Source organism: Elgaria multicarinata, chromosome 5 (assembly GCF_023053635.1).
Source record: "Elgaria multicarinata webbii isolate HBS135686 ecotype San Diego chromosome 5, rElgMul1.1.pri, whole genome shotgun sequence".
Taxonomy (NCBI): Eukaryota; Metazoa; Chordata; class Lepidosauria; order Squamata; family Anguidae; genus Elgaria; species Elgaria multicarinata.
Window position 1 is genome coordinate 51,843,634 of NC_086175.1, and position 21,329 is coordinate 51,864,962.

The 21,329-nt window shown below is 41.6% G+C and overlaps 1 protein-coding gene across 3 annotated transcripts in view; it reads right to left on the reverse strand.

Annotated features, from left to right (window-relative positions):
- The window catches only part of NLGN4X (neuroligin 4 X-linked), a 218,376-nt gene that overhangs the window by 120,477 nt on the left and 76,570 nt on the right, over positions 1–21,329 (reverse strand). Inside the window, exon 1 of one of the 3 annotated variants that reach the window (XM_063126349.1) lies at positions 2,263–2,352. The exons of the other annotated variants lie outside the window; for them this stretch is intronic. Coding sequence (XP_062982419.1) covers positions 2,263–2,311 — 49 coding nt within the window. The 5' untranslated portion in view covers positions 2,312–2,352. Of the gene's footprint in view, positions 1–2,262; positions 2,353–21,329 lie in introns of those variants that run through there. 3 annotated transcript variants of the gene reach the window in all.

The window sequence follows — 21,329 nt, forward strand, 5'->3', positions numbered from 1 at the left end:
AATAACACTTTTAGGAATTCAAAAGTCAAAGGGTAAAAAGGCATGCTTATTATAATTATAGGATGTATTTTTTTATGCATGACACCTTACATCTTGAAATGTTGTGGTGCAATGCCTGGAGTACTAGATGTTAAGTGAGATCAGGGTTCATAGTCCCTCTCAGCCGCAATGTTTACTGACTAATTTTGGGCCAGTATCTCTCTCAGCCTCAGCTACATCACTGGGTTGCTATGAGGATAAAAGGAAAGGAACCATATACTCTGTAATGAACTGTGATCTTCAATAGAGGATTCAGAGCAGGCAGTACCTTAGGCTTATATGGGCAATGCCTTATACTCTACCCTGAGTTCCTTGGAGGAAAGCTGAGACAAAATGAAATTAAATCATAATAATGGCTTGCTGTATAATGGCATTTGCGTTGGATTGAATAATATTTGCAACCCCAGTCATGTAATTGGTTCACCAATGTCCAAGGCATGGGGTATATAGTGATCAGCAGTGATCCTTGAAAGGGAAATTACTAAATCCCAGAACCCCCTAAAAATTAGGGTTGTGCAAGGCTTGGGCCTCAAATTTGGAAATCCAAATAATAGAGGCAATTTTATGGTGGATCTGCCATTTTATGACAGATCCACCATTTCCATGCACAGCCCTAGGCCCCCATACAGCCTACAAATCCCAGCATGCACTGCCTGGAAGGGCTGTACTTACCAGGGCCCATCAACAGAGGGTGCATGTGTACTTGTCACCACCATCTCCTCCTCCATTCTATCACCCACTCCTCAGTGCTATTGCCTCCTCCTCTGTGATCGCCGGCTTCCTGGTGCGTTCACCAGCTTCTTTGTGCGATCGTCTGCTGCAGCCACAATCAAGTAGGCTTCCACAGGTGCCTTGCAGCTGCCTGCTTCCCCCAGGAGCCACCCACTTCGAGGAGCCACCCACTTCCGTGCCAAGGAGGTGAGGAGGAGGCGATGGCAGCAGCGAGTGCATGTATGCCCTCTGTTCCTGGGCCCTGGTAAGTACAGCCCTCCCATGCACTGCATGCTTGGAGTTGTAAGCTGTATGGGGGCCTAAGGCTGTGCAAGGAAATGGCAGATCCATCATAAAAAGGTGGATCTGCCATAAAATGGCCTCTGTGATTTGGATTTCTGAATCTGAGGCCCGAGGCTTGCACAGCCCTACTAAAAATGCCGAATAACCTCTTTTCCAACTGCATAGAGTACACTTATCATAAGAAATGGCTGTCACAATTGTGCCTTCTAAAAGTATGAATATACAAACAGTCTGAGTTAAGACATCCACCAGGAATAAACTAGGGAGCAAATCCCCATATTCTAAATGTATAAATTACAAGAAGTAGTTAATATATTGGTAGAATTAAATAACTGCCATTCAATCAGTAAACGTGAGTTGTCTATATATATATTTGCACACACACACACACACACACACACACACATATATATGGAGAAGCTGGAAATCCTCGGGAAATTCACTTTTGAGAAGCTCCTGTGTCTCGCAATCAGTTAAGCACAACTCTAAACAACCAGCTGTGTGGCATAAGGTAGGTAAGCCAGGGATAGGTAGAAAGCAGATCTCTAATTGTTTTAGATGTCAACTCCCAGCATTCCTTACCATTGACTTCTGAAGATTTACATTCTGCCTATCCCTGGGGTAAGCTAATCATGTGTGGCCATTCACCATGTGTAGCCACTGATAATTTCCCATGCCAAAGCTATAGACTGATACCCCAAAAAAAGAAAGAACGAAAGAAAAGTCTTTGATACCCTAGTGGCATCTGAAATAGATGCAGCCACCCAAGGATGAATTAGGCAAATTAGTGTGGTCGCAATAACTTAGGGTCTCAAGAGTGTCGGCAGTGCTGAGAAACCATGGGGCTTGGAATTGGGCAGCATTTATACCGAGGTGCAATTTGTGTGAACTGTCATCTCCAGGTGGAAACTGTTTATGAAGCTCCTATGACTTACTTGATCGTGGCAGCTTGAAAAATGTCTTTACAATCATGGATGCTAAGTAGACAGTCTAATCTGATATTTTAAGCATTACAATGAAGGAACTCATTAGGAAGGATAAAGGTGCACCTTTAAAATAGCAATGGCAACCTGTATTGCCTTCCTGAGGGATTCATTATTGCAAATGAATACTTGTGTATTCATATACACCATTTCACAATTGCATATTCATTCATTGTCATCACAGAATTGCATGAAGTAATTTCACAGGAAAGATGGAATAACTCACGTTCCCTAGGGAATTCATTCTTGAAACAAAATTTTCTCTCTGCTTTCATTAGTATATTTATATCAGTGGAACCGATAGCAGATTTGGGGGTCAGACTGTCTAAAAAATAGAAAATGAAAGATTTTTAGGTCTTTAAAAATAATGTTCTTAGAATAACTTAGATTAATGTCCTAGATAGAGATAGAAACCACCAATCAAAAGGGAGAGACTCACATTTATTAAATTGCAACAACAGAGCATATTGTTTTTCTTTATTCTTACATAGTTCCCATATAACAACCACCAGTAAAAGAAAGAAAGAAAATCTACTCAGAAAGCAGAAACAAAGAGACAGCGTGAGGTAGTGGTGAGAGTGTTGGACTGGGCCTTGCGGGATCTGGGTTCTAGTCCCAACTAGGCCATGAAGCTCACTGGGTGACTTTGGGCCAGTCATTTACTCTTAGCCTAACCTACCTCACAGGATTGTTGTGGTGGCATACTGGATTATACAAGTTGCTTTGGGTTCCTTCCGAGATGAGAAAGGCAGGATATAAATGTAAGAATAAAAAATAAACTCAGAAAGCACAACACTCTTCTACCTCCTTGCTTACCTCCATCTCCAACTTAAACAGATTCTCACTGATGATTGTCATAATTTTTCTTACACTTCAGGTTAAGGAAAGTGAATGAGTCATATGTGGGATCAGTGGGACATGCAAGAAGATGCTAGCATCAAAAATACTTTCACCAGAGCACATAGTCTCGAAGGAAGGGTAGAAGCACAGCTTGTCTCAGTAGGCGTCAATGCTGTGGAGAAGTCACTGTGGCCTCAAATGGTTTGTGCTTTCCTCTAACAAGGTAATAATGTTTTCTACAAGGTACAGAGTGTAGAGAAAGGCAAACACACTTTGTTAGGTCACTTCATGGACAAATAAAAACCTGAAATTCTTGCTAGAGGCACAATTCAATAAAAGTAACACTAGAGAAGAGGGCTGGAAATAGAAATGTGTAATCTAGAGAGAATAGGGAGACCTGGGAACTGAAGGGGGCCTGTGTCACCTTACTGAATGATTTATGCAGATATAAGCCATCTAATACTCTTCAGATGTTTTAGACTACAACTCCCATAAGACTGGTCAGCATGGCCAATGATCAGGGATTATGGGAATATGCAGTCCCAAACACTATAGGGCACCAAGCTGCCTACCCCAGATGTTTAGCATGTGTCCCCCGTTTTCCATTACAGAATTCAAGACAACCTATGTGAGGTTACCCAACACTTCTGGTGACTGACCAGGTTCAGACCTGCTTGGTTTCAGTGGCTGCATCCTACGCCCTCAGAGCATGCACATCCCTTTCTAGCTGCTGCCACAAAACTAGCTATGATCCTGGTCAACTTTTTAAAACCACACTTCTACTCCAGGGATGCTACCATTTCTGTTCCCAAAAGTAAAAATTCCATAATCACCTTTATAAGTGTACCAAATAAACAACTTTAAAAAAAGTGTGTTTTTAAAACACGCACACACAGTGATTTGATGTGTAAACAATTGTGCAAAATGACTCAGGTGGCATCCGATCGACATTTCGGAGTAAGTCTCATTGAACTCAATGGGACTTGGAGGGGTGTGTGTCTATAGAATGACGCTTTGCTGCTTGGTTCCCCCAAAACCACACAGTATTGCAGCTGTGGGGAAGGAGCAATAAATCCTAATGGCAGGAAGCAGCAGGGTTAACCAGCCAGAAAAACTGCAGTGCCGGCAGCCATTCAGCTCATCAAGCCTACCCCATGCCCTCTGCCCTGCCTTCCCACGCTTACTCGGAACTACCCTGAGATTCGATCCGCCCCCAGGAATACCCACTGGCTCAACCCAAATGGAGGCCACCACAGACAGAAAAAATGTGGTGAGCTCAGAGCAACTTTTAAAATTGTGGTAAACTGACACTGCGAAAAAGTGACATTTTGAGGGGAGACGCTCGATGTGGCTGCGAGATGGCGGCACCACTGCACAGAAGAACAGGCTTAACAGTAGGGTGACCAACTGTCAGGATTTCCCCGGATTTGTCCTGGTTTTTGTTCTTTCCATGGTGTCAGGGGGGATTTTCTATAATTTTCAATAATGTCCTGGAATGACACACCTTCCTCTTTAAGGCTGCCATTAGCATGGCAGGAGGGAGTGACATGCTTTCTTGAGGCACGTCATTCCCCCACCCCGAGCTCCAATTGAGGTCTTAAAGGGGAAAGTGGGTCATTCATGGACATTATAGAAAAGGCCCCAATTGGAGTGGATGGTGGTGGTGCAGAATGAAATCCTTTCCCCTCCTCCACTCCAATCGGGTTCTTTAAGGTGGCGGGGGAATAACGTACTTTCTGCAGGACTCAGAAAGCTGCTTCCCCCCCACACACACTAGGTGTCCTCTTTTTTGGTTTCCCAAATATGGTCACCCTATTAACAGGGCATACAGACAAGCCCTTGGTTCTGCTTAATTCTGAGAAAGGATTCCATGGTCAGACTAGCAACTGGTTGGGTTGATGAGTTTTGTTTTATTTTTAATCTCAATGAACAATTAAGGCAGATGTCTATGCAGCCATACATTTATACTTTTAACTGGAAAGAAGTTCTTGAAGTAGGATAGGGATGCCATCCCACTTCTTTCAGTGGACATAAAACCATCTCAGGATGCTATGCAGAGAAAGGGTTAAACCAGTATTATGAACAGTCACTTGGGAAGGTTATGCACATCCCTATCCTATTACTTTAAAACCTGGGTGACAAGCAGAGATTTCGAGAAAGCTTTCCTCAGCATGAAGATGCAGTACGGGAAAAAGCTGTGTCTGATTAATTTTTGCCAATTGTGCAGATATTTTAATGGCACAGGTGATGTGTGAGGAAAAAATGGTGGTACTATCCAAATCCTGGCACAGATAAAAGGGTATGATGGACCATAGTTAATATGAAGGGTCATGGCTCAGTGTGACAGAGTGTGTGCTTTTTTTATGCAGAAGACACCTGGTTCAAGGCCAGCTTCTCCAAGTCGGGTGAGGAAAGAATCCTGCCTGAAGAGCCACTGCCAACAATACTGGGCTAGATGGACTCAATATAAGGCAGCTTCCTATGTTCCTATGAAATTGCATTCCGTGAATTCAAACTGAAAGAACTACAAAGACTTCAGTAAGGGAATAAGAGAAATAGCTATTATTTGTGGGGGCAGTGTGTGTGTGTGTGGGCAGAGTTGTGGCAGCTGAACTAAACACTGAAAAACTTAATAGCACTATATAATACCAATCTGGTACATGCTGGATTTTTGCTAAAAAGTAGTTATTATTGTGAAACTAAACTACCATATTAGACAAGTTCTTTGCTCAATGTTACTAATGGTTTAAAAACAAAATAAAACATTGCGGATTACATGTGCTGATAAAGCAAAGACTTACAAGGTGAGAAATAAATAGAAAGACATGATAGCAGCAGCAGCAGCACACACACACACACACACACACACACACACACAACGATGAAACATTGTTAAAATGACCCACTGACCTCTTTGATGAGCATACCTAGATTTAAGCCAGCTTCGGCCCTTTATAATTAAATGGGTTGAGTTCATTTAATGGATCTTTGACAACCACATTCATTCAGCTATATGTGTAAAATCAATGGCACTAGCCCAGAAAACGATACACACAATGCCTAGAGATAGAAAATCCTAAGGAACCATAATTCACAATAAATATGCTTAGTGTAAATTTCTGCAATCTCAGCAAAATGAAAAAGGGATAAAAATTTGTGTTTTTATGTGAGAAGATCATGATAGGTTTGAAGAATAAAACTGAAAGGCTTTTGCTATGTCATGTATTATCTATGTATGATACTGAAACTTCAATAAATGGTAAGTTTAGTTTCTACCTCCAGAACACATTAATTCTTTAGCCTGCAATATATATTATTTGTAAAACCATGACAAAAGAATTAAACAAAGTTGAGTTCTAATTTCTTTAAAGGTTACTGGAGATGGTCTGTGTAAAGTTCCAATCCATCCTGTTGCAGGTCTTGTACTATGATTTTTTTCCACAGTGATGATATATTTATTTATATGCTGTTGTTAAAATTCTGGGAGTGCTTTCTTTCTCACACTGTATGTGGTATAATGGAGTTGCAGTTAAAGGAATGGCACAGCTAGGATCAGAAGGAAAGAAATATACCTTAGTTATTAATAATTCCTTGGCTTGTGCAAATGCCTTACATCAAAGTGAAAGTTTTCTTTTTTCTTTTTCAGCTGTCATATCTCCCTCTCCCTCTCCCTAAGCAGACTCACAAGGCTCAGTCTATGGACCTCTGCATTGCTGTCTCTATACACCACTTCCTAGATGATCATATTAGTTTTCATGTCTTCCACTCATTTTTACAGTGTGCACCTTCCAAAGTCCATTTTCTATCCTTAATCTTGGATCTGCTATCTTAGAGTGACCATATGAAAAGGAGGACAGGGTTCCTGTATCTTTAACAGTTGTATCGAAAAGGGAATTTCAGCAGGTGTCATTTGTATATATGGAGAACCTGGTGAAATTTCCTCTTCATCACACCAGTTAAAGCTGCAGGTGCCCTGCCCTCTTTTAAATCTGGTCACTCAAGTATAGCTCCTGCAGCTTTAACTGTTGTGAAGAGGAAACTTTACCAGGTTCTCCATATATACAAATGGCACCTGCTGAAATTCCCTTTTCTATGCAACAGTTAAAGATACAGGAGCCCTGTCCTCCTTTTCATATGGTCATCCTATGCTATCTCCATGATACGTTCTCCAGATGAACATCTCACCAACATCTCAAGATGAATATGGTGAAGGCATTCACTCATTTAAAATATTTCCATTGCAACTCCTGGATCCCCTAAGGCAGCTTACAACATAAGGCAAAAACGCTATAAATTATGACAGAGCCAATAAAATAATCTAATATTCTCACCTAAATACTCCCCACTTCCATATATCTCTGCTGCTGTAGGAGATACCACAGCAGAGTTATACGTCAGAGGTATGGAACTATACAGCAGTTCCCCATGTTAACTATATATGGAGATAAAACAGAAGCAGGAGTAAATCATTATTCTGTTTTTGCATGGTTAGTATAACAAAGAAAAAAGTATTTGCACAGTTATGCAAAGTTCGGCATACTTATTTTCTCCAGCACAAGTTCCTTTATTAATGTTAAGCAGGCATAAAAACAAGCAAAAACAAAACAGGAAACATAACTTACTCATTCTTCTCTTTCCACCCCAAAATCTGCATTAATGTTCTTTCTTTCCTATCCACATTTTTTCAATATTCTATTACCTATTACTTTTTCTATTCATATTCCCAAGACCTACCCTCTCTTCTCTGTACTGTATGCAAAATTGTTTGCCAGTGCCATGGCCATAACTTACTTTAATTTACTCCTGACTCCTGACAGTTTAAAGAACATCAACGCACATATGTAGTCTATTTGCACTGCATGGATTTAAAGGCACTGTGCACTCAGATGAAAATACAAATTAAAATCCCCATCTACATTTGGATGCACAAATACACATTCTGTTGGAAAAGAACGTAGTATGGATATACAGCATCCACACTCGTCCAGGAAATGATATGTGGGGAAAGGGTCCACATATTTTGAATCCCCGTGCTTACATTTTGACTAGCCAGCAAGAATATAGTGAAAGTGCCACTGAACACATGCAGAATGCCTTCCCCTTTTAGTCAACAAGTGGCAGACTGTCTCTGCCACAGAAGATGGGCTTAATATCCCTGAGACCTCTGGCGTGTCTTTCTGAAAATTAACCATTGCCTCTTCTTACCCGGAAAGTCCCAGCAGAGGCTTTTTAAAATGGGCCTGTTCAGATGACACTTCAGGCTCCAAGGTTAGCAAAAATGTGGCTCTCTGGGTTTAGAGCCACTAACGCTGCTGCAGATGGTCTGACTGTGGTTAGGGAGTGAGCAGGGTTTAGCAAAACACATCACACAAGACAAAACCAGAACAAAAAGTGTGTGTGTGTGTGTGTGTGTGTGTGAGAGAGAGAGAGAGAGAGAGAGAGAGTTTTCCTTTCTGGAAAACTATGTGGACATGTTTGGACTTAACTTTAGGAAATGGAGGAGGGAAAAGGCAACATGCAATAACTTATTTCAGAGATACTCCTCACATGACATGTTGCCCCTCCCCCCCTTTGAACAGCTGAAAGTCCCAGCATCCTTCTGGGTGGCTGGTGCTCCTCCCTCCATCCTCCCAGCCCTATCCCATCATGCATTGAAAGTTCTGCCTCCTGTAGAGGAGCAGCTGGGGTGCTTTCAGACGCTCCTGCCGGAGAACTCTATGACCTTCCGGAATAGTGCACCCAACAGGGGAGATTACACAACAGAGCCAACCACACGAAATAAACAACGGAGCAACCCGTTGCTTTTCCCCATTGTTTAATTCCAGAAAATAGCGTACTGTGAGTTGTGTGCCCATTGTGTGTGCCCCCCCACAAGATGACACAATAATCAACACAACGGACGATTGCCTCTTTACACACATACCCCATTGATTATTGTGTCATCTCAACCCAGCCAGTGAATGACAGAAGCCAGTTGCAAGAGAAGCTAGGGAATGGAATGGAAAAACTGCAGAGGTGGAGATACAGAGCGAAGGGAGCAGGCACTCAACAGCAGAGCTTTGAAAATGGAGCTTTGAAGTTGCCTGCTCAGTCGGTCAATTGCAAACCAAAACTTCCTTGTTCATAAAAAAAATAAAAATGAAAAATCTTCCTGCAGTTGAGGGCAGGGGGGAAGCAGCACAGGAGGTTGTGGACTGGGAGGTATTTCAAAGGAATAGGTTCTCAGGGTGAGGGGTGGAGTCCAGGACTACTAAAACTCTTTAATTGCTGCTCAATTCTAGGAAGAGGCTAGTGCTTGGGAAGGGGAGCAAAAGAGACTGGGTGGGGAAAGAGAAACAAAGTGAGATACACCAGAAAGAGATTGAAAATGGTGCAGCTGAATCCCCCCCACAACCTCATCCCACTCAGAGCTTCATCAGATGGGGGAGGGGAGAATCAGATTCCCCTATCATCACTTCCCTCCCCCCACTTCTGTCCCACAATACTTTCTCTTTCTTTACACTGGGAAGAAAGAAGAAGTAAACAGTGACCATTTGGCCCACTTAGTGGGTGTTTTTATCTCGCTGCTTCTCCTGCACACAGCAGGAAATGGTGGCATGTTTCGCTTCAGCCGAAAAAGTCAGATTTTCCGGGTCTTATTTTATCATGGAAAATAAGCAAAAGGGCCAGAAAATGCATGGGAAGTGGATGGTGTCATCAAAAGGACCTGCGAAAAACCATGAGTGGCCATGGGACATAATATATAAACCATGGAAAACCTTTGCAAACCTACACTTTTTCTTAATATTCCAGATCAGTAATGACAACTTCTGACAATCTCAAGGGGGAAAGCCATGCTTCACAAGACTGGAGTTTAGAGGTAAGGGCATTCCGGGTTTTAGTTTGTTTGTTTGTTTTTGTTTGTTTTTATCTAAGGCTCTGATTACATTGCTCCTGTAGGAAAAATGGCTTTGCTAGTATAGTTTACTAAAAGCTCAACTTTATTAGATTGTAAGCCTATGCGGCAGGGTCTTGCTATTTACTGTGTAATCTGTACAGCACCATGTACATTGATGGTGCTATATAAATAAATAATAATAATAATAATAATAATAATAATAATAATAATAATAATAATAATAACCAGCCACTATACAAAGGAAAGGCTTCAGAGGGCTGAAGTACTGACTTGTTCATGGCGTTTTCCTTCCTTCCCAGGAGGGAGTCCCAGAACATCAAAATGTGCTGGGCCAAGAATTTCAACCATTCCATTTTCAGCATTTCATGGGGGGGGGGGGATGAAAACTGAGGTGAGAGGTGAGAATTTTGGAAAAAATCTTGGGGAGAGGACAGGGTTTCTACATACCTTTTTAAATGTAGCCAGTTGTTGTGGGGTCTTCTTTCTTTCTTTTTCTTTTTTCAAAAGACCCACGGAATTTACAGGAGCCCAGGATTACTTCCTGAGTGCTTATTGGACAGGGAGAGGTCATATGGGCTCCAATAGGCATTCATGAAGAACTGCTGGGCTCTTCCAAATGCTGAGGGAAGTGGGGGTGAGGTGGGGGTTGTTGTTTTTTGTTTATTTTTTAAAAAGAAGCCCCCTCAGCAACTGGCTACACTTAAAAAAGCCTCTTTTGCAGGGAGAGAGAAAAAATCTGAAAATAGGGGGCAGGTTTCGGCCCAGCACTAACCAAAACTCAAAAGACTCAACATTATGTACGGTTTGGAAACGGTGGATAGAGAGACATTTTTTCTCCCTCTCTCATAATACTAGAACCCGGGGTCATCCCATGAAGCTGTTTGGTTAGATTCAGGAGATAAAAAGAAGTACTTCTTCACAAAGCACACTTAAACTATAGAATTCACTTCCACAAGATGTAGTACTGGCCACCAATTTGGATGACTTTAAAAGGGGATTGGACTAATTCATGGAGGATGAGGCTATCAAAGGCTACTAGTCCTGGTTGATATATGTTACCTCCAGTATCAGAGGTGGTATGCCTATGTACAACAGCTGCTGAGGAACATAGGCAGAGGGTTTCCCACTGTGTGAACAGAATGCTGGTTTAGATGGACCCTTGGTCTGATTCATCTTCTTATGTTCTTCGTAGCTTCTTCCCAAAGGGAACCATTGGTCTTTGCTGGCTGGGATCCCCCTCATTTCCCTCCCCCCTGATGGTTCAAATGATACTGCATGGATCTGATCTGGCTCTGCATGTGAAGGTTGTACACTGCCCTAACTTCCATTATGCACTTGAGAACAGCCCCATCCAAATTGGGTCTACATGAATAGACAAAATTACATGGTCAATTTTGCAGATAAAATATGTGAATCAGCCCCATAATGGGCCATCCCTGCATGGACAGTTGAAGCAGGGAAGGAGTGCTGGCACTACATGCTCAGACGTATCATCTGAACTGGCTCTTAATTTTCCAGTGTTTATTAGCTCAAGGCTCTAACCTTCCTTTTTTCTAACCTACTCCCAGCTCTCTGTATCAGACATTCAAATAAAAATAAATGCAAATGTAAGAACATAAGAAGTGCCATGCTGGATCAAATCAAGAGTCCATCTAGTCCAGCACCCTGTTCACACAGTGGCCAACCAGCCATCGGCCAGGGATGAATAAGCAGGACATGGTGCAACAGCATCCTCCCACCCATGTTACCTAGCAACTGGTGCACACAGACTACTGCCTCGAATACTGGAGATAGCACACAACCATCAGGGCTAGTAGCTATTGATAGCCTTTGCCTCCAGGAATTTATCCAACCCCCTTTTAAAGCCATCCAAATTGGTGGCCATCACTACATCTTGTGGTAGCGAGTTCCATAATTTAACTATGCACTGTGTGAAGAAGTCCTTCCTTTTATTTGTCCTGGATCTCCCACCAATCAGCTTCATGGGATGACCCCGGGTTCTAGTATTTTGAGAGAGGAAGAGCTGTGTATACCTTTAGCATGAATAATTCCTTCAAGACCCAAGTTCAATATCATTACTTCTCTTCAGCAGGATGAATTTGATTTATGATTTAATGTTTAAAAATGCACAGAAGGAGGCCATCTGTGTAGTAGCTGCGCAAGGGAATGGAAGTCAAGAAATTCAGGGTGAGTTGCTAATCCTGCTGTCCATTCAGCACAGGACTTTAAAATGTTTAGCCTCACTTAACCTCTCTGTGTGTATTCATTTCCCCATGGGTGAGAAAGGGTTGATAATGCTTCTTTCATCTTTTTATGGAATCCTGGAACTCATGAATGAAAGCCAACTGATTAAAGAGTTTAATAAATTTAAACTAAATAGGTTTTCAATGAAAATGCAGGGCAAATGATGGTTAAATAGATCAAATTGGATACATTATGGCTAAAAAAACTCAATTGCATATTACAGTACATGTCAATGATCTTCCCCAGCCACTGGCAGAGTTGCAGGGCTATGGAATGAACTCAAACTTCCTAACAGTTGAGGGGAAAGTATTACCCAACAGATTGTTGACAAATAGTGAATCTTCTCTGGGAAAATAATATGTGACCTTGGCTGAGATTTCATTTCATTTTTATTTTTTTGCATATATATAAGAGCTCACACACATTTTGCTGCTATTCAAAGTCTATTCAATAGCTTCAGTGCCATTTAAAAATAAGTTTCTCCTCCTCCTCCTTCCAAACTACATGATATCAGACACAGACCACAAGAAGATCACGTACCACGTTGCTGTGCCACATAGCCAATGAGACACCATAAAGCCAATTCTGAGTAAGAGTAGAAAGCATTGCCATCACTCTGAATAGAAAAACTTTTTTCCTAGTTTGATCCACATATTCATTTCTCCCACCAACCCACCCCCAAAATTGCAGAAAGGCACCTTTTGCAGCTACTGGGAGCTATCTCTATTCAACATAAGGCTTTTTAGAGAGGAGGGCTGTTTTGTTTTTGTTTGTTTTTTCCTGGAAAAGAGACAGAAACGAGACTGAAAACTGGAAAGTGGACTGTGAAGAATAAGTATGAGACAGGAGGTCTAAGAGGCAGGACAGCTTCAGGCTTTAAAATTGGAGGTTTTCTGGGGCAAGGATTGACAAGAACTGCAGAGAAGGAAAGAAACCTCACAAGGTCAATGGGGACGGAAAAGGCTGTAATCTATTCCTGAGAAGGTTAATCAGAGGGATCCCAAAAGGGGTACAGAGGAAAGGGGAAATCAAAATGGATTTGATTTCTTTTGGGCATCGTGTGTGTGTGTGTGTGTGTGTGTTTATATAATATTATTAATCTCCTTGAACCAACAAAATAACGAGATTCAGAAATTTAGACAAGTAATATATTTATCATTTGTGGTGATGTCTATTGAAAACCTGGGGGGCTTTTTTATCCCCTAAACTACTAGTTTTGAGTAAGCTAAATTTAGACAATTTAGACAATTTTGTTATTATAAAGCATTATATACAAATTGTTAATAAAACAGAATTGGGTGTTGACGAAATGAAACAAATATCCATAGCCTGATGTCTTACAAAGTGAAAAGACTGTAGAAAATGAAAAGCCAAGAAAATTGCTTTTTGTGTTAATGTTCCCCATCTCAAATTAGCCCAAGAAAAGGAAGTCTGAACAGGTTCCTTAATTCTCATACGACACAGCAGCTGCTATGGTAACTGCACTTCTGATTTAAAATGCTTTAAGTGCATTTAGAACTCATTAAAACTTGTCACATTGACAGTTCTTTTGACTGAAGTCTTTCTTTCGTTTAATCAATCATGTGAGCTCAGGCAAGGCAAGTCCCCATTTATCTCTACACATTTCTGCCCTAACCTAAAGGCAACGTCCTTACTTTTTACTACCGTGAACTGTGATATTAATATAGGTCATGGATGGAATTTCCCTTGGAATCATCAAAACAATTGATGCTCCTTACTTAAATGCATTAACCAGTATTGTGGGAGGAAAAACAGCTTGATTCTGACAGAGAATACATTGTCTTGAGACTGAAAATATAGAATCAGAGCTGGTGCGACATTTCAGTTTGCCTCTGAAAATGCATGCCTCCCTTATGAGTGGGGAAAATATAGATAACATTTATGTATATGTGCAGAGAAATCTTTTGGGAAATGGAAAATGACTGTCAGCCATATCTTCGGGAGGGAGTTAGATTATATTTTTCAGCTGGAAAACTGCTAAACAAAACCAAAAAAGCCTTGTGGGATTAGAGCTTGCACAGTGAACTATGCAAGGAGAACAAAAAGAGCACCGTCAATTGAAAATCTGGATTAGGAACCATAAATATTCAAGGTGAGAGTCAAAAAGGAAAATATTAGTTGAAATAAAGAGTAACCAGGGATGAGCCTAGGTAGATAATTCAGGAGGAGAAACTCGAGAGTGGAAGCAAGGAAGGCAAGGGAGCATAAGGTTACCATTTGACACAAGACTAGGTGGAGTGTTGCTTGGGTAGTGACCTGACCTTGACCAGGAAGCTTTTATGCCTAGGAGTGCAATGTCCTATCAGGTGAACTAGGGGTACGGCTCACCAGGCAAGCCTGCAAACAAGAAGAAAGGCCTTTACTAGCAATAGTCACCAAGATCTAATAGCTCAGGGGTCCTCACCTCACCAGCTGGTTATTACAAGATGCCGGTTCAAGACCTCCTCAAGACTGATTATATTTGAGCTATTAGAAACAAAGAACATCATATTAGTTCTTTAGTATTTGTTCTTTCTAAATCTGTTATTGTAGTTTTAAATCATTATGCTGTTGCTAGGTTTTACTTTGGATTTACACTGTTGTTTAAATAGTGTGTGTGTGTGTGTGTGTGTGTGTGTGTGTGTGTGTTCATGCTGTATTTTATGGTTTTAATTGTTGATAACTGCCCAGAGAGCTTCAGCTAAAAGAAAAAAGAAAAGATTCAGCCTGGGAAGAAACAAATAATGAAGACCCCCAATGCGATAAAAACAACAACAACACCAATACAGGTCCTCAGGCTGAGTGGTGTGCCAGAATCAAAGAACCAACAGGGGACAAAAACGGTCTCAGGACTGGAACAATAGCAAGCAGTCTGGCTCAGACAGGATAAGAGCTAACACCAGGAATAAATATATTAGGAACAGAGACGAAGGACCATTGGCATAGACTTTGCTCAGGAGCTAGAATGTGATCCAGAAGAATTTTTGGAGTCTGCATTTTTAAGAGAACTGACCTATTTTGCAGTTCCCAGATTAATATGTGGAGCAGAACACAGTTATCATTGAGTTTGCACTTCTCTGGATTTTGTATTGCAGTTCTTGGATTATAAATTGGGGAAAATGCATTTCTGTATAATATATGCATACAAAAATGAGTATAACAGGGAAAGTTTTTTTGGGGGAAAACATGCATATACTACGTAAAGTTGTGTACAAAATGTGTATGTAGGGGGGAAATTCATACGAAAATCCAAGCTCAAATTATTTCTAATTCACAAAGTAAATTAAAGTTGTACAAAAATACTCATTGTCATGTCCTGAAGAGCACTAAGGATGTTTGGTAATCATTGTGGTGGTAAAAAGAAGAAAGCAAAAAAGAGAAAGAAACGTAAGTGGATCTGGTAACCAGTATTTTACAAGTTTATGTTCACATCCTAGCAGACAGTTTTATGTTCCTGGAAAACTTCTAGAATGGCCAATAAAAGAAATGAACAAATAAATACATAAAAGGGAATAGAATAGATAGTTTTAACCATAACAATATAGTTGTTGTGTTTGTCTTTTAAATATGGCAGAGAAACTACAATTTTTTATGAATGTGCAGTAAAGCTTAAGTGATCATGCAATAAAGATGTCAGGGCTGAAGTTTAATCTGCAATGTTGTCAAAAGTATTTGATGAGAATAATTTCCCAGATGGTGATAATCAAGTGATATGAAACCCCATCTGAGTTGACTATTCCGTGTTTTCAGATGCCTAGAAGCTAGTAATATGCATACAAAGTTAAACTTTAATATCTTAAAAGATGTTTAATAAGGCCAAGTTTACTTGCAAGCAGAAATATAAAGTCAACAGAAGCAGAAGTTTATTGATCCAAAGGAAGCTGCTACATGAGAATTAAAGTGGGGAGTGGATTAAGTTTACAAAGAAACATTTTGTTTATCTTGCCAATAAGCAAGCTTCAGTCTCAAAATACCTTCTGGTTTAATATACTGTATTCATATTTGTATTTGAAGAATAGGTATAGATAGCAATAGACAGTGGTTCAGGACTGCCATCAAGTTCCACCTGTGCCTGTAGTGACAATGCTGGATCCAAGAGCACACCCAAACTATGAACCTGAATCTCTAGTGGGGAGTGCAACTCCCTCCAGAACAGGCTAAACATCACATAGCCAGACAAATGAACCACCCGCTAACAGTACCTCCATCTTGTTTGGATTGAGTCTCAGTTTATTGGCCCTTATCCAGTCCATTACATGCCCATGAACTGATTCAGAACAGCCACTGCCTCACCTGGATTTTATGAAAAGAAGACATAAAGCTGAGTGTCATCTGCAGATTGATGACATGTCATCCCAAACATCTGGATAACCTCCCCCAGAGGTTTCAAGTAGATGTTGAACAGCATGGGGCCTAGAACAGAGTCCTGTGGAACTCCATAACTTAGCTGCCAATGCGTAGAACAATAATCTCCCAGCACCATCTCCTGGAATCAGCCATCCAAGTAGGATTGGAATCTGTGCATTGCCTCCAACTCACAGCCCAGACAACCTATCCAAAAGGATACCATGGTGGATGGTATCAGAGGCCACTGAGAGGTCCAAAAGGATCAACAGGGTTGCACTATCCCTGTCCCTCTCTTGGCAAAGAACATCCCACAGGGTGATAAAGGCAGTTTCTATTCCAAAACCCAATTGGAATAGAATTGAAGCCCAATTGAAATGGATCTAGATAATCAGCTTCATTCAAGAAACCTGTAGTTGACTTGGAACTACCCATAGGGTTACCATTGTACCTAGTTTAGAAACTTCAATTAGTTCAAAATATGGCAGCCAGGTTGGTCACCAGTACATCTGGGGTGAGCATATTACCCCAACATTAAAATCACTCCACTGGCTGCCAATTAGTTTCCGGGCAAAGTGGGGAATGGCCTGCAAGAGGAGATTCGTAAACTTAACCATTAAAGCTGCAGGAGTCCTACCCTCTTTTGTATCTGGTCACTCAAGTTTAGCTCCTGCATCTTTAACAGTTGTGATTAAGAGGGAATTTCAGTAGGTGCTGCATGCATACAAACAACAACTTCTGATTCTCCCTTTTGTATTCAAGTGTTAAAGATACAGGAGACCTGACCTCCTTTTCATATGGTCACCCTATGAGCCTCATAACTGCCTGATTTGCTGCCCAAACTGCTGCCAAGCAGTAGCAAAAGAAAGCAGTCATTTTGCTTGGAAAAAAATCACATGGAGAACACATCTTGTTTACAAGCAGAATTGTGCTCCTCGTTTTCAAACAAAAACATATTTTTTTTGACATAGTGATAATTCAGCAGAAGCGAAAATGGCCATACGTAGCCCACCCCTGCAAGAATGGGTCTTGACCCACCAACTAAAAACCAATACTTAGAACATGGCCCAGAATTTTCTGCACCACACGGGAGTTAAGCATTTCCCCAGTAGACAATTCAATGTAGAAAGAGCACCCTGAAGGTGGAAATCTGGCCTAAATAAAACCTTGCACTCTCAAAACTTAGCAATGGCCTATATAAGATAAGGGTATCATTAAAAGCACGGGAGAAGAAATCAAAGATATGTGCATAAACATGACGAAAGACAGGGAAGCGTTACAATCCTATTGTGAAAGGCAGCTAAAAGGCTCCGAAAAATGTATCATTATAAAGACATCAGGGAAGACGAAAAGAGAAATGTCAAGAGCGTGCATGCATCAGTGCTGCTTGCTGCTCAGGAGTAAAGCAATAGAAGAGAAACAGACCATGCTGATAATCGAAAAAAGTTTACAAGGAAAATAAGTCAGCAAAAAAAGAAAAGAAAAAAAGAAGCAGAAACAACAAGAGCCCAATTGCTGGTAGCTCCCCAAATTAAGGAGAATAAGAAAAGCTTGCATCAACTAGATCGTTCTCAGTATAAATGACCACATGGCACATTTTAAATTGACTCCATAATAAAAGCAGGTTGGTTGGTTTGCATTATTACAGTGCTTTTAGAGATATTGCTGCAGTGTTTTAAAATGTGTAATGCAAAAAGAGAAAGAAATATACTCAACAATAGCAGAAAATAAGATGCTATCACTGCTTGTCCAAAAACAAGGCCATGCTACTAAAGAAGATCGCTGGATGGTTTGCAGTTGATTGGCAAGAGTTTCTGAATGATAAATTACAAATTGTTTGAACAATAGAGTATCTTCCCATCCTAAATTAGACAAATCCCAAAACTGTAGTGACCCAGATGTAGATTTGTGGGGGGGGGGGTGGGGGACAAAATCTCTGTGTATAGCTTCTGGGTTCTAAAAAGTAATTAGCTCTTCTGGTGAGCCATCATTTAGAATCACAGAATAGTAGAGTTGGAAGGGGCCTATAAGGCCATTGAATACAACCCCCTGCTCAATGCAGAAATCCCCCTTGAAGCATGCCTGAAAGATGGCTGTCCAGCTGCCTCTTGAACACCTCTAGTGTGGGAGAGCCCACAACCTCCCTAGGTAGTTGGTTCCATTGTCATACTGCTCTAACAGTCAGGAAGTTTTTCCTGATGTCCAGCCAGAATCGGACTTCTTGTAACTTGAGGCCATTATTCTATGTCTGGCACTCTGGGAAGATCAAGAATAGATCCTGGCCCTCCTCTGTGTGACAACCTTTCAAGTATTTGAAGAGTGCTATCATGTCTCCCCTCAATCTTCTCTTCTCCAGACTAAACATACCCAGTTCTTTCAGTTTCTCCTCATAGGGCTTTGTTTCCAGGCCCCTGATCATCCTTGTTGCCCTCCTCTGAATACGCTCCAGCTTATCTGCATCCTTCTTGAAGTGTGGAGCCCAGAACTGGATGCAATACATCTTTTATTTATTTTTCTCCAGGGCAGAATATTATTTATTTATTTATTTATTTATTGCATTTTTATACTGCCCAATAGCTCAAACTCCCTAGGCAGATCACAAAAATTAAAGAGGATGAAAGAGATGTTCTTGTGTTTCTGATTTGGAAGGAGGTTCTAATCTGCTTTCTGCATTAGGGCCATTCCCCATGTGTTTAGGGTGACCATACCACCTGGAGAAGTCCGGAGACCGCCAGGAAAACAAGGCCGACCGGAGCTGAAGGCCAACTCACCGGCAAAATGGGTGAGTTGCTGCGGTAGGCCTTTGTTTCCTTGGTGGCCTGGCCTTCTGCCTCCGTAAACAGGAAGTATCACAAGACTTCTGGCAAGACTTCCCAGGCTCGACCGAGATCTGCCACAATTTGTGCCAAAGAGATCCCAGCTGGGCTGGCGCTGGCTGATCTGTGCAGAAGCAGCAGACAGCAGAAGCGGCAGCAAGGCGTGGTAGGGGAAGCAGCAGCAGGCTGTGGAAAGAGGCAGATGACGCCGGCAGGACCAGAAGCAGCAGAGGACGGAGGTAGACTGGCTGTACAGGCAGCCAACAAGCAGCAGCAGTAGAACAGGCGGTGGCTGAAGCAAAGGCAAGGAGGAGGAAGAAGATGCTGACAATGAGCAGCAGAGCAGACCAGGCAGCAGGAGAACCCGGTGGATCAGCAGGACTGGAGGTGGGACCGAGCGGACTAAATCTGGTGGCGGCGCGAGGAAAGGACCAGTGGGTGGCACCAGGAGTATCAGGAGCAGCAGGCAGCAGCAACACCAAATGGAATAGCGGCAGCAGTAGCAGGAGGACCAGGCCAGCAGTATCACTGGGAAAGTACGTGGCCGGCAGTGCAGCCATCCTCCACTTCCCCATCTTCAGCCGCATGGTGCATGTGGCTTGGTTTTTGCTGCCTGGGAGGCTGGGCCAGCAGCCAGGGGTTCCCAACACATCCCTTACCTCAGCCATGTGGTGCACGCAGCTTGGTTTGGGGGGCATTGCCCAAGCCTGCTGCGACGTAGCCCCTTTGTTGATGTCCAGTGACTGTGTAGGCCGCCTCTTGGTGGGTGGTAATAATGGTGATAATGATGTTGATGTTGATAATGGATGATGATATAATGATGATGTCGATTTTGATAATGATAATGGATAATGAGATGATGATGATGATGATGATGATGATGATGATACAGTGAGGGTGAAAGGAGCAGGCTATTATTATTTGGTTTTTCTTTCCACTCTCTTTCTTCCCCTGCAACTTAAAGAAAGCTGTGTATGGAATTTAACTAGACTTTATTACAATTACTAACTTTCCCCCTGAGTTGATGACATTCCAAATTTGGAAATTTCATTGAAAAGGAGTGAAGTTTACGCTTAAGAGAAATCCCTTGGCTAGAGAAATTGGAATAAGCAACAGCCATTTGTTAAAACTACTGTATGTAGGGAGAAATAACTGGTTGAAAAATCGCTAAATGGTTACTACATATTATGGTTTCAATTTTGCCTACTTTACTTTGCCTGCTTTAATTGTAAGAAGAAAAGATGCCTGTTCATATTAAGCAAAAGGCCTGTTTAAAGCTTGCAGTTGTCTTCTGTCTCAAGTGTGGTCAGACAAAACTTAATCTGCATTGAGATAAAGGGCATTGATGAGCTGTAAAATCTTGCTGCTGGCTTTTCATCTAGCATTATAAGACTTGTTCATTGAATGTCTGACTTGTTCTTTATTTCAGTGATTTTAATATTAACATATTATGTAGAACACTTTAGTCTTAATTGTAAGGTGTAGAATTAAGACATGTGACCAAGGCCACGCCCCCTTGGGAGCCAGACACCCCCACCTTAGGGGTGGGCATGTTGGGGTGGTCACGCCTCCTTGACGTCGGCCATATTGTCCTCCTTTTTGGTTTTCAAAATATGACCAGCCTACATATGTTACTGTAGGAACAAATGGCAGAAAGCTCCACCTCTGGAACATACGTTAATAAGCAAATGTGTATGTATGGTGCCGCGGGTCCACGTGATGAAAAGAAATCCAACCTTTTCAAGGATTCAAGGCTTGTGGGGAGCCCCACCTATGCATATAGGCATGGACACAAACGCCGGCTTGCCTTCCAAAATGCAGAAGGTGAGGGGCAGAGCCTGCCACTGTGCCTGCATTCTCAGTACACATTGAGAAGATTCCTTGGAAGAGGGTGTGAAGTCCTGAAACCTCTCTGGCCAAAAAGCTTTCTCCATAGACTTATTTTTACTTCACAGCAGTTCTCTTTAATTAAAGCTGCCATGGGATTTAACAGGCATTAATAAAGAAGGGTTTTATATTGGTGTTGAACATATATTACCTGTTTTTATATCTGGAACAGATAAGGACATTATAGCGAACTACGGCTTTTGAACACAATAGGGCCAACAGAGTTTTTCTTTTTCTTTTTTACCCCCATCTCCATGGTGGAAA